This window comes from Xenopus laevis, chromosome 3L, assembly GCF_017654675.1.
Source record: "Xenopus laevis strain J_2021 chromosome 3L, Xenopus_laevis_v10.1, whole genome shotgun sequence".
Lineage (NCBI taxonomy): Eukaryota > Metazoa > Chordata > Amphibia > Anura > Pipidae > Xenopus > Xenopus laevis.
Window position 1 is genome coordinate 145069620 of NC_054375.1, and position 14160 is coordinate 145083779.

General features: G+C 42.7%; 1 protein-coding gene and 3 non-coding genes across 4 annotated transcripts in view; 1 reads left to right on the forward strand and 3 right to left on the reverse strand.

The window, feature by feature from the left end:
- Positions 1–153: 153 nt before the first annotated feature.
- Positions 154–225, reverse strand: trnag-ucc. The gene has a single exon. It is a non-coding gene; the product is annotated as a tRNA-Gly (tRNA).
- Positions 226–2404: 2179 nt separating this feature from the next.
- On the reverse strand, positions 2405–2477 carry trnak-uuu. The gene has a single exon. It is a non-coding gene; the product is annotated as a tRNA-Lys (tRNA).
- A 428-nt stretch (positions 2478–2905) lies between these two features.
- trnam-cau lies at positions 2906–2977 on the forward strand. Its single transcript has one exon. It is a non-coding gene; the product is annotated as a tRNA-Met (tRNA).
- An 8338-nt stretch (positions 2978–11315) lies between these two features.
- Positions 11316–14160, reverse strand: part of atp13a1.L (ATPase type 13A1 L homeolog) — a 43210-nt gene continuing 40365 nt past the window's right edge. Inside the window, 3 exon segments of the mRNA NM_001127879.1 lie at positions 11316–11814; positions 12546–12689; positions 13493–13604. Of these exon segments, the coding sequence (NP_001121351.1) occupies positions 11704–11814; positions 12546–12689; positions 13493–13604 (367 nt within the window). The 3' untranslated portion in view covers positions 11316–11703.

Consider the following 14160-nt stretch of genomic DNA (forward strand, 5'->3'; position numbering starts at 1 on the left):
AAGTTCAAATGAGAAAACAGTGTTTCTGTGGTAGCATTTCTGTTTTGAAATAAATGAATAAAAATATAATCGGCAATGTGGATAATTTAAGGCGCATCTGTCTAAAAAGCATCTGTCATAAACCATTTACATAATTTAAGGTTAAAAATGGACTGCGTTGGCCGGGAATCGAACCCGGGTCAACTGCTTGGAAGGCAGCTATGCTCACCACTATACCACCAACGCTCTTGGGAGGCACAGCTCAATTTTAATAGTTCTACATTCTCCAGAGGTGTGTGTGTATTTTCCTATGTCTGTAATATTCCTGGTTGTCATTCACCATTTTATACCATCAAATTGCTGCAGGTTTGAGGCTCATTGTACAAGGGCAAAGGTGGAGTCTAATAAAGTGTAATGTCCCAACTTGGCTGCCCCAGAGGTTGTTCACCTTAAATTAACTTTTCATATGATGTAGAGACTGATATTCTGAGACAATTTGCAATTTTCATTTTTTATTATTTGTGGTTTTTGAGTTATTCAGCTCTTTATTTAGGTTCTGTGCAGTTTGCAATTTCAGCAATCTGGTTGCTAGGGACCAAATTCCCCTAGCAACCATGCACTGATTTGAATAAGAGGCTGGAATATGAATAGGAGAGGCCTGAAAATAAAGACGAGTAACAGAAAGTAGCAATAACAATAAATGTGAAGCCTTACAGAGCATTTGTTTTTAGATGGGGTCAGTGACCCCCCATTTGAAAGCTGGAAAGGGTCAGAAGAAAAAGGCAAATAACTAAAAAAGTAAAACATAGAAACAAAGAAGACCAATTGCAAAATTGCTAAGAATTGGACATTCTATAACATACTCAAATGTACCTCAAAGGTGAACCACTCCTTTAATGTTACCACCTCTGCTGGCAGCAAAAAAGAGGGTGGAGAGGGGACACGATGAGCAGACCTGATAAATCAGGGGGTGGGCCATGGATGTTGTGGGTGGGGTTATGATATTGCATGCCATGCATTTGGACAAAATTGTCCAGTTCTTGCAGACTTAAAAACTTGCCAGAGTAGGTTTTGTGCAGGACAGCCCCTTGAAATATCAGGCAGTTTAGTTTTAACCCAGACAAATGGAGACGCTACAGGATCTCCTCCCCCCAGTGGGGCTGACAGTGGTCGCTAAGGGCATTTTCTGGGCAAAATAGTGTTGTTTTCTATAATATATGCCCTGGGGGGCAGCATCGCTAGTGCATTAAGGGCAATAGTGATTTCTGCACTAGCGGAGCCGAATTTCCAGGTTAAAACCCGGAAATTTGTCACTTAAAGGAGACATATAGGATAAATGAAAAAATGAAAAAAATTTGTAGGCAATTATAAGTAATAGATGGTGTTGCTTTTACATGGTGCTAAAATTAATATTATCTTTAAAAATAGCCCCTTTATTGGAGCTCCCTATAGATGTTCTCTGGTCCCTGTCTGTGATTCAAATGAGGGGTGGGCGTGTCCTAACGGTCCCTGCCATAAGCACAGTAGGAGGGGGACAGCCAATCACAGCTCTGCAGTCACACAAGCACAGACAGGCTTCAGTTCCCTATCAGGTCCTGCTAGCTGCTGATTGGTTCCTGTCCTACAGTGCAGAGAGCTGAGAGCCGCCGGCTCCCCTGTACAGCCTGGGAATTCAGGGAGAAGAAAAGGGAGGAATTATCAGGGTTTTTGCAGAAATATTCAATAAATCAGCCTAAAACACTACTTTTTAAGCACAATTCTTCTATATTCAAATGAGTATAATGCACTGGTACGTTCTTATTTTTTACACAATATGTCTCCTTTAAAATGACAAGAGGCGGCTTTTTACCTCCCCTTGTAACTGGCCTCTCTCTGCCGCCTGAGGAAATGTTCTCAACTTTCCTGATGGCACGAGCGACCCTGTATATCATTGAACCCTAAGGGTTGAACTAGACGAGCGCTTTGGACGCGATTCTGCCGCATCTGCCGCAAAACGCAAGCGTCAAGTCGGATGCGACGGAAAACAAGGTAAGAAATACAAGTGTCGGACGGTGTCGCGGTGTTGGTCCGACGTGACACACGCTGCGTCTGCATCTGACATTTGCGTTGCATCAGAAGAACGCTGCGACACCGTCTGACATTGCTATTGCTCACCTTGTTTTCCGCCTGTGTTTTACGACGGATCCGGCAGAATCGCGTCCAAACGCTCGTCTTGTTCTACCCTAAATAGCACCTGTCTGAAGCACTGCCTCATGCAAGCGCACGGTCTTCAGAGTCTATATTTGTTTGTACATTAGATGAGAAAGAAACTAATTTATACCCACTGACAATACATTTTCAGAAAACTATGGTTATTGTGACCGGATTTTCTGCTATTATGGGAGTATTAGGAAATATTAAAATGTAAATTAAGAAAAAGCAGAGCCGCCCGAACAGGGACTTGAACCCTGGACCCTCAGATTAAAAGTCTGATGCTCTACCGACTGAGCTATCCGGGCTCTTGCAGCATGAGTGGTATTTTCTCCATGAACAACAGACACAAACCCTGAATTCAGTGGTGTAGAATTACAGGACGCTATTCCATGCCAAACTTGTGAAAAAAGAAAACACTTATTCATTGCAGTGTGAGGGAAGTTGTAGCCTTTGATGAAAAATGTTATTTGTGGCCCTGCTGAAAATGGAGCCGTTTGGATCCTCTCAGTTCTCTGTCAGCCAGGTGCATGATGGGAAATGCTGCAAAGAGCTCTGATTCAGGCTGCAGCTTTAACATAACAACCTGGTATTACTCCACTGATTGGTGCTTAGTATTTATGTACAATGGGCTTTTACATCTCATGGAAATATAAACATTAGGCTTCTTCTATAGTGAAGCCTCTAGTGTCGGCTTATTTGGATTAATAGACGTTAAAGCCAGTGATTGAGAGAAAGCAGAGTGGCGCAGCGGAAGCGTGCTGGGCCCATAACCCAGAGGTCGATGGATCGAAACCATCCTCTGCTAGTTTTTCTCTTTCTCTACAATAAGGGTTATTTATTTTTTTGGATCATCCTCTGTAAAAGGGGACACGGATCACATGTAAAATAGAAGGACAAGTTTTTGTTTTAAAAGTGTTGTTCACCTTTACATTAACTTTAAGTGCGACGTAAAGAGTGATAGTCTAAGACAATTTGCAATTGGTCTTCATTATATATTTGTGCTTTTTGAGTTATTTGCTTTTTTTATTCAGCAGCTCTCCAGTTAGCCGTTTCACCGGACTGGTTGCTAGCGTTCAAATTACCCTAGCAACCATGTGCTGAATGAGAGGCGTATGAAGGAGTCGGGAGGGGGTTGGAGAGGGGTCGGGGGGATCTGTGCATCTATGGCCAACTTTACAGAGTATTTGTTTTTTAGATGGGGTCAGTGACCAGCAGGGTGGGGGGGTCGGGAGGGGTGGGGGGGTAGGGAGGGGTCAGAGGGGTCGGGGAGGGGGGGGGAGGGGGTCAGGAGAGGGTCAGAGGGGTTGGGGAGGGGGGTTGGGGGGTCAGGAGAGGGTCAGAGGGGTTGGGGAGGGGGGTTGGGGGGGTCAGGAGGGGTCTGGGAGGGGTCAGAGGGGGTCGGGGAGGGGGGTCAGGAGGGGTCGGAGGTGGTCGGGAGAGGGTCAGAGGGGGTCGGGGAGTTTGTCGGAGGGGGTGGAGGGGTCGGCGTCCAATTTGGGTGTGCTGGCATCAAATTCTGCGCACTGCGTTCATGGTTTGGTGGCCCAGTACAGGACTCTCCGCGGCCCGTTTTTGGCCGCGGCCCGGTGGTTGGGGACCCCTGCTTTATAATACCTTCCAATTCAGATATTTGTGTATGAAAATCGTGCAAATTTTCGTTACACAACAAGGGTTGGAGTTTTATTCTGTAACTCCCTGTATCCAATGATAAACTGTTTATGTACCTTAATATTTATTTTTAACCTTATTATAAAATACAATAACTACCAACGTCTATATCATTGTGTTCAGGGTTAGAGAGAATAACAGTAGCCAAGTTGTTCTTTTGTGAACTGGATAACTGTACTAACTATAATAAATTCGCCTGGCACGAATTTGCGGCGAATTTCCACATTTCATCGCTGAAAATTCGCCGGCGTCAATTTCCGTTTTTCACAATTGTTTCATGAAAACGTTCGAATTGCTCGAGTTTTTGGTGAAAACGTTCGAATTTCACTATTTTTCGTGAACTTTCTGATTTCACAATTTTTGCCTTTTTGCCTTTTTGCAAATTTTGCGGGAAATTCACAAATTTTTTCATCAAAATCGCAGAAATTCGCCCATCACTAGTAATAAGTGAAATCAGCTGGTCTTGCTGTTTTCTTTTGCTTTGAAGATGTTTCAGCAGTCATTCAACTCGCTTTCTTTGAATTGCTGGACTGTCAAGAAATACTGCCAAAAACATACAAACAACTTTGTAGTTTGTCTTCGTTATTTATTCTTTGTAGTTTTCAAATTGTTTGCCTTCTTCTGATTCTTTTCAGCTTACAAATGGGGGGGGGTCACTGACCCCATCTAAAAACCAAATGTACAGCAAGAAATTTATGATTATTGCTACTTTTTCATACTCATCTTTCTATTCTATTTTTTGTCGCAGTGAATTTTCCCAAGGGGAATTTACACAAAAACATTCACGGCCGGCGAAATCTGGAAATTCTCTGTGTATGAATAGCTGGTATAGCAAAAAAACTTCCGCACACATAGGTCTTGATAAGTGAAAGAAAGCCTCCTGATGAAGGCTTGAGTTTGTAAGCCGAAAGCTTTTTTTCACTTATCAAGACCTATGTGTGCGGAAGTTTTTTTGCTTTATAGATATGATTTTTTTTCCCAGCACCTAGGCATCACCAATCACCATGGCTATCTGAGTGCACCTGTCTAGTTATATGTGTGTATATATATATAATACACAAAAGCCATGAATATCTTGTAAATTATATCCTTATAAACGGTGAGTTCTGATGTCATCAGTTATAAACGGTGAGTTCTGATGTCATTTTAGTCACATGACTCACTGAAACTTGTGTATTATAATAAATAAAGTACCCGCAGTTGCAAAATATGAGGATATTAGAAGTTACCTCGGAGTTCCATGACTTGTATAAAAACACTCGGCCTTCGGCCTCGTGTTTTTATATGGTCATGAAACTCCTCGGTAACTTATAATTTCCTTATATTTTACAAGAGGGGGTACTTTATTCACTATATATATATATATATATATATATATATATATATATATATATATATATATATATATATATATACACACACACATATATCCAATATAAAACTGTAATAAATTATATGGTCAACAACCCCTTAGTGAGTTTTAATATCCTTATCATTTACAGTAGGGGGTACATTATCCCTTATAATACATGAGTGATACTCAGAGTTCCCTGTATAACTCAGCCTGCAGCCTTGTGCCTTTATATGGTCACAGAACAACCCCTCAGTGACTTCTAATATCCTTATCATTTACAGTAGGGGGTACATTATCCCTTATAATACATGAGTGATACTCAGAGTTCCCTGTATAACTCAGCCTGCAGCCTTGTGCCTTTATATGGTCACGGAACAACCCCTCAGTGACTTCTAATATCCTTATCATTTACAGTAGGGGGTACATTATCCCTTATAATACATGAGTGATACTCAGAGTTCCCTGTATAACTCAGCCTGCAGCCTTGTGTCTTTATATGGTCACAGAACAACCCCTCAGTGACTTCTAATATCCTTATCATTTACAGTAGGGGGGGGGAGTTGAGGGCAGAGGGGGAATCTGGAAAGCAGTCAGCCACAAACTATTTCTATTAGTCTTACACAGTTTTACCAGTGTGCAGGAGCGCAGCACAGTGCAACAGTGGATGGGAATTTTAAATCAGTGTGTCTGCAGCTCATTGGCTGTTCTGCTGTGCTGGCGATCGCTTGTTCTTCACTGACGGAGGAAAATGACAGGCAGGGTCTCAGATTGAAGAGGATCGGGGAAACCTCTGTGACAGTCTGCACCAAGTAAAAGCTGCTCCTGGGTCCTAAATGCTGAGCGATCGTCCTGCCCTGTGCTCCTCTCCCTTCTCCTCAGCCTGACACGTGCAGGAAGGAAAAGCTGCTCCTACGCTGTCAGCGATCAGCCGGCCCTGTGCTCCTGTCCCCACCCCCTCAGTCTGACGCTAGTTTTAGATTTAAAGGCAGCAGGGCAGTCCTCAAAAAAAAAAACAGGGCAGAGTTTAAGTGCAGCACCGCTTCTAATAAGGTAGTGGGCGGCCCACTTGAATACAGGAGAGAGCGGCCCCTCGGGCATTTGCCCGAAACAACATATTATCAGTCCGGGCCTGGTTGTACTGATCACAAGCCAGTCCACCGTTTCTCTTGGTCCTGAACTGGTACAAAACAGCCGCTAGAACTTCGGCTATAGCATATGATTATAAGGAGCCCCGATTGGCCTCTCCTCCCTCATTATGAGCAAAGCAGCCTCATTTCCCCACTCGGTACTATAGCAGCCACTGTATAACACATGCGGGTGCCACCGGCTCTCATAGAACCAGTTGTTAAGAAATTATTCGATTAACTACAACTTCTAAAATATTCTAACAATAAATAAATAAAAGATATATAGACGGATGCAGCCTTTTGAAGGAATAGGTGGGTGGCCCACGGGAGAGGGTTCATCAAAGGGAGAATCAGTTTCTCCCTTAGATTAACCCTTATCACTTTGTATTCCTAGGCCCGGAGTTCTAGTTGGATCAGTTTTGCCATTAAAGGGCATGTAAAGGCAAAAAAATAAAATCCCATTTTTACTTTCTTTAATGAAAAAGAAACATATCTCCAATATACTTTAATTAAAAAATGTGTACCATTTTTATAAGAAACCTGACTGTATGCAGTGAAATTCTCCCTTCATTTACTGCTGTGGATAGGAATTGTCAGACAGTCCCTAACTGCTGAGCAGGGAAACAACCATACTTATGAACAGCAGGGGGAGCCCCCGCCTTACTTCCCAGCCATGCAGAACTCAAGCAGCTTTGTTTATGATGATCCCTAAGCAGCCCAGACCACACTGAGCATGTGCACAGTCTTAGTCTTGCAAAGATGTATAACAAAGTTACAAGATGGTGACCCCCTGTAGCCAACTTTGAAAGCATAAATTATTTGTTTGATTAGGCTTGTGGTGCAGTAAGTTCATGTTTATATTTAGTATACAAAATACAGCATTTCTAGCCTTATTCTATTTTAGACTTTACATGCCCTTTAATCAGTAGTGATGGGCGAATAAATTTGGCAGGCACGAATTCTCGGCAAATTCCCGCGTTTCACCACTGGCAAATAAATTTGCGAATCTCTCGCGAAAATTTGCCTGCTGCAATTTCCGATTTTCACGATTTTTTCGTGAAAACTTTCAAAATGCTCAATTTTTTCCGTGAAAAGGTTTGAATTGCTCGATTTTGCGTGAAAACGTCCGAATTACCCAAATTTTTCGTGAACTTTCCGCTTCTACGTTTTTTTGCGAATTTTTTGGTGTTTCGCGAATTTTGCGGGAAACTCGCTAATTTTTCGGCGAAGCGAAACGGGAGAGATTTACCCATCACTATTAATCAGGTTTCTGGAGGGCTTCGGTGGATTTCCTTTGGAGTCAGATTTGAAGTGGAGCATAAGCGGGTGTTCTCTACCAGCTCTCTTGTGCTCCATGTAATACACTGTGTTGTTCACCTTCCAAACACTTTTTTCCATTTAGTTGTTCACCAGAAATAAAGACTTTCTACAATTACCTTCTATTTTTTTATTGTTTTTCCAAAATTGAAGTTTAAAGTTGAATGTTCCTGTCCCCGGTGTTTCAGTCTGACAGCTCAGTAATTCAGGTGCAGATTCCGAACTGTTCTAATTCTGCAACATTTAGTTGATCCATTTCTCAGCAGCATCTCTGGAGAATTAGTAACTATTGTATCAATTCTAACAGCTGCCTGTAATGAAACCCAGAGAGTCTGCTCAGCAGGGACAAAGATAAGAAATGTATCAACTAAATGTATCAATATAGACAGTGGCGTAACTAGTTGTTACTGGGCCCCATAGCAAATTCAATTTAGGGCCCCAAAATATTTATAAGTTGGCCTATTTTACCAAGATATATTAAAATTGCTCATTAATTAGGGTCTCACTGGGCCCCCTACACTCCTGGGCCCCCCTGCAACCGCAGGGTCTGCTTCCTCTATAGTTACGCCCCTGAATATAGAAAAGAGTCTAAATTAGAGTCGGCGACCCCCCATCTTTTCATAGCTACTTTAGAATGTAAAAAATGAAACTTTACACTTCAGTATTAGAAAAACAATCATCAATAGAACTTGAAAACATCTGTGAAGTAAAACATCTGAAAACAACTAAACTGGAAATAGAGTTTGAAGGTGACCAACCCTTTTAATGCTTTAGAGACGAGACTAAGGTTTATGGATATGTACGAAACACAAGAGACAATATAGGGGTACAGCCTTTTCAAGAAATGGATGGGTGACCCTCAAAAGGGCCGTTTTGATCAGAATACAGAAGCGAGGGTTTAACCTCTTCCACGCTCTCATCCCCGTTCCTCTACAGACTTACATGACCTGATAGAGAACTGCAAGGACTGACTCCACCCCCTATTCCCTCGCAACAACGTTTCACGGGCCCCGCAATGCTGCGTTTTTTTTCTCCTCAAAGACGCTCAAAGCTTCCCGGCAACGAGAGCCTGTCAGTCCATTAACTCTCTCCGACCCTCCGAATAGAATGTTTAACCTCCCAGTGTCTGAGTTGCTACTCGCGGCACCTGGCACCACTGACTGACTGTCATACCTGGCATTTTCCAACTGATTTCACTTTTCCACATTGCTGCAATCTGTAAGGAGAGTGTTCATCTTAAGAAGCCCGTAAGAGGAGTTTGCAGGAATCTATGATCTGTCAGCTCCATTTGTTCTAGGGCAGTGATCCCCAATCAGTGGCTCCCCAACCCTCTCCTACAAAGCTCAAAACCAGTTTTTCTGTGAATTTTTTTCTTTTAAAAAAAAAAGTCATTGGTGCCAGGCCCCCCCCATAAAAGTTATAAAAAATAAATAAAATAAAGCATTGGTGGCCATGACCCCCCCCTTACAAGTTAAAAGGAAACATTGGTGCCCCAGAGAATATTTTTTTTAAAAAACATTGTTAAATATTGGTAGGCAAGGGCCTTTAGAGCATTAAAATAATACATTGGTGGCCAGGGGTTTAATCAAAAAAGAAAGGGGAAAAAAAACCACATTGGTGTTCAGTAGAACTGAACTCGTGGATTTGTGTCTTTAGCTTTGGCTCCTTTTGTGGCTTCGGGTCTTTTTGCGGCATTGGGAATCAGCAGTTCGGCATGACTTTGGCGCTGTCAAGGCCCAGGCCAACAGTACCCCCTGGGATCACATCACATGACCTTGAGTACTGGTCCATTGAGCCATTTTGCTTCAATTCCCCTTTAGCCAGAAGTCCAGCATTTGCTAAATACTGCTCCACATCTCATAGCAAGTTACAGGTAAAAGAAAACAATGGTGGAATAGCCACTTGGACACAGGTCAGGCCACCAACTAAGTAGGAGTCACATTTAGATACTGGTTACACTGTAATGTAACAGAGCTGGGGGAGGTGATAGAAGGTTGTAAATCACTGCATTATGTAGACCAGACGAAGGAGCGGAGCCTCTGAAACCTAGTGTGTTTTTGGCAAAAATAAAAGTCATGGAGTTGACCCTCTGAGTTAACATAGTAAGTTAGGTTGAAAAAAAAAAAGACACACGTCCATCAAGTTCAACCTTTTTTAAGTCTATATATAACCTGCCTAACTGCCAGTTGATCCAGAGGAAGGCAAAAAAAACCCATCTGAAGCCTCTCCAATTTGTCTCAGAGGGGGAAAAATTCCTTCCTGACTCCAAAATGACAATGGGACCAGTCCCTGGATCAACTTGTACTATGAGCTATCTCCCATATCCCTGTATTCCCTCACTTGCTAAACACCATCCAACCCCTTCTTATACCTATCTAATGTATCAGCCTGTACCACTGATTCAGGGAGACAACTCCACATCTTCACAGTTGTTCCCAGTAGGGCCGTAAGAATCACATTATTGCCTATGGCAAAGCTTTTATAGGAGTTTAGTCGCCTGCAGAAGCGGAGATTTATCACTGGCAATTAATCTTCTGGTGCGCCATTACCCTAAGACAACAGAAGTCCCACATGAAGGTCACTAAGGGTATCTATGAGAAGAAACTCCTCCCAAAACTCAACTTAAATGACCTTCAGACTGAGCCCTACCTCTGGCAAACCCCTGGGGGCAGCTGAACACTTTAGGGGTTGCTAATCTAAAGCATCCCAGTAAAAAATGTTCAGATTTGCTCTTTTGCTGCCTGCAATTGTTGAACTACAATCACCAGCATTCAGCAGTCACACAAGGCTGCCGGTGTTCAGAGGCCACAGAAAACACACTGTGACATGGACAGGCTCTAGGTCATGGGACAAGATTTCAATTTGGGCTAAAATGGATCATTAACTATAGAAGTGGCACCTTTATTTGTACTTACTACTGATCATCGGGGGTTCCTGTTGGAGTTAAAACGGAGCAGTGGGCTGAGCACAGCCAATCACAGCTATGGATTCATACAGGGATGGATGATTGGCAGTTCTCCATAGCTCCGGTCTTATGGGCAGATTGGGATCCGGCAGTGCCCCCATGTGTATAGACTGGGAAAGCAGCAGAATGCAAGTAAAGAAGTATGAAAAGCAAATTTAAGAAGAAATCCTTCAGTATTTGGAGGTGTACAATGCAATGGGAAAAACTTGTCTTTGACACTATCCACTGTGAGTCCCTAAATTCAGAACACTCATTGTTCAAACACATTGTGTATATGTCTATAGCAATGTTTTGTATTCCCAGGAGACAAGGAACACACAATTCCCCATGGACTCCTCAGTAACATTAACATTCCCTTCCCCTCCTTCACCCATTCGACCCCCCCAACACACAGACGGCAGCTTTAGGAGAAGAGTCAATGACCCGGGGCGATTTGCATTGTGTGTACATGGGCCCAATGTTGTGCCCACCCCTGGGTGTCATTTATAACACAAGTGCAGTTACACTCATACCCTGTATATTAAGGGAAGGCTACGAGAGTACTGGGAGCTGCAATCAATGTCCAGATGATACTGTTTAATTTGCCCTTTAAAGAGACACATTTGCCTACTGAAAAAAAGCCAATTCCCCGTAACGGTGTCAGGTGTTTTTGGGGGTAATAATATCACTAATATCACCCACCCAAAGTCCAAACCCCTTCAGTAAAGAAATATTTAAAATTCAACAATGCTCTTTATTTAATAAATTTAGGCGCTTTCCAAAAGCGAATTCCAGTAGAAAAAAAACGAGGGCTCAGTTTGTCACGTCCCAAATGTTCAAAGTTTCAAGTGTAAAGATGACAATCCCTTCCTGCTCATCTCGGGCTTTTCGCTTCTCACCTTCCCACACGCAGACAGACACACAGACACACAGACACATGCATACACACACACGCGCACACATACATACATACATACATACATACACACACGGACACACAGAAACGCACACAGACACACTAGTGCGCACACACAGACACACACACAGAGCTGATGGTGCCCAAGGAATGCGAATACTGAGCTGTAGCCAATCGTCGCTCTCGGCTTCTTGGTATTGGGACATCAGGAAGGCACTCGGAGTTTGGAACTTCCCAGGAAATACTGAAGGACGCGATCCACGGCCCACGCTGTGCAGAAGTCAACGAAGAGGACTTTGGCGATGACGATCTTAAACTATGTGCAAGAAATAATATGGTTGGATATAGAGCTAAATGCAATGCAGTTCCCCAAACTCCTCCAGTGACTATTTTGACTACAGTCTTCTATGGGGGGGGGGCTTATTACTAGTCCCCTGTAATAGCTGAAGCTTCCTCTGAGCACCAAGCAGTGTGTTCCTATAGTTATTCCACTATAACAGAGTAGATATTCCATTATACCCGATTTTAACGACCCTTTTATTGACATGAAAACATACAAGTCTGCCGTGTCTCTATAAAAAGGCCATTATTGCGCCATCTGGCTCTTTGATCTATGCTGTGCATCAGTTTCCATGGCAACACGCATCAACCATGTGAATTGGCAGCACCACTTAAAGGTTTAAGGTGGCCATAGACGTAACAATTGCGATATTTCTTAGAAAAGATCTTTCCAAAAAAGATCATTCTTTTCAATACACACGTGTAGAGCTGAATCATCAGATATATAGGGAGAAACAATAGAATTCTACTTGTATCTGATGATTCAGCACTAACAATGGCCGATGTTTTGGTGCCTTCAAAGGCGCCCAATCAAAATTTTCCATCCAGCCCGATCAGCGAGCCGACCGACATCCAAGTCTTCTGCCGATATTGGTCGGCTATTTTCCCACCATACACGCACTGAATATCGTACAAAAATTTCTTCTGTACGATATTATCTGTGCGTCTATGGCCACCTTTAAGCAGTAGATCGGGGCTTATTATTACCTCCATAGGGATGTCCACCAGGCTAAACTGGTCGTTGAACTCCGGAGAAGAACCAGATAACAGACCCAGAATGGCCACGCCTGACAAAATGATGCTCCAAAGTAAAGGCTTGTTCTCCCGCAAGCTTTCCATAAAAGGATGGCCCTAAAAGGAGAAGAAACACAAACACTTAAAGGAGAAGGAAACCTACTGGGGCAGTTTATTGCCAATAGATAAGCCACAATAGTACAAGCTATAACACTATATTTATTCTGCAGAATGCTTTACCATACCTGAGTAAACAGCTCTAGAAGTTCTCTGTTTGTTTACGATAGCAGCTGCCATATTAGCTTGGTGTGACACCACTTCCTGCCTAAATCTCTCCCTAGCACTTAGCTCAGATTACAGCAGGGAGGGAAGGAGAGATAAAAGGGAGGGGGAGAGGAGCAAACTGAGCATGCTCAAGCCCTAGTCCTGGAGGTTTATGCTGAAAACAGGAAGTCTGATACAGAAGCCCATGAGTACACAATAGAAGGAAAGAAATTAGGTGTTTATTTTGACAGAGGACTCAGAGCAGCATTACTTTGAGGGTTTACTGGTGTATTTATATAGACCTTTCTGATAAAGCTTACTTAGTTTAACCGTTATTTCTCCTTTAATTGGCAAAAGCCAGAATAACGTGACTTTATCGGTAGATATTTATAGGAGAAGTCTTTGAGCTGTCAAAATAAACTGGAACCACTGAAAAAGAAATCAATCCAACGCACAAGGGATGCAACACTAACCTGCCTGTGCTGTGTTTTATCATTTTGACTGTTGAAAAAGCAAGCGGAGGACTGTACACTCTTGTCTTGTTTTCAGACATTACTATTATTACGATTATTACTATTATTATTACTGCTGCAGTTGATGCGCTGGGTCTGTGGACAGGCAGAAAGTATCCAGACAGACAGACAAAACCCACTTACCTTGTAATTAATCGCGAATGTGGCCATCTGCATTGCCATGGACATGATATACACTGTGCTGTTCACAAGACTCGGCTCAAACTCTTTATATAAATCCACAAATTCTTCTTTCCTTTAATATGAAACAAAATGGCAGTTACAAAAGGTATGGACTCCCACTGGGAAATTTTAATCTTCTGAACTTGGGATATAGAGGCAGAATTGTGCCCTACGAGTGACTTGAGACTCACAGGGAAGAAGATGGAAGAGTTAGAATTCTGCTGTTTGGTCACTGTATCCGGGAACACGGTTTCTTAAAAAGTAGGGATGCACCGAATCCAGGATTCGGCCTTTTTTTTAGCAGGATTCAGATTCAGCCGAATCCTTCTGCCCGGCAAACCGAATCCGAAATTGCATATGCAAATTAGGGATGGGGAGGGAAATTGCGTGACTTTTTAGCACAAAAACAAGGAAGTAAAAAAAGTTTTCCCCTTCCCACCCCCAATTTGCATATGCCAATTAGGATTCGGTTTCGATATGCAGCTGAATCTTTTGCAAAGAATTCGGGGGTTCGGCCGAATCCAAAATAGTGGATTCAGTGCATCTCTATTAAAAAGCAGGATTTGCAAAATGAAGACCCCCTTTTAGGACTTGGGACACACTGGGCAATTTGGTGAGATTTAATCACA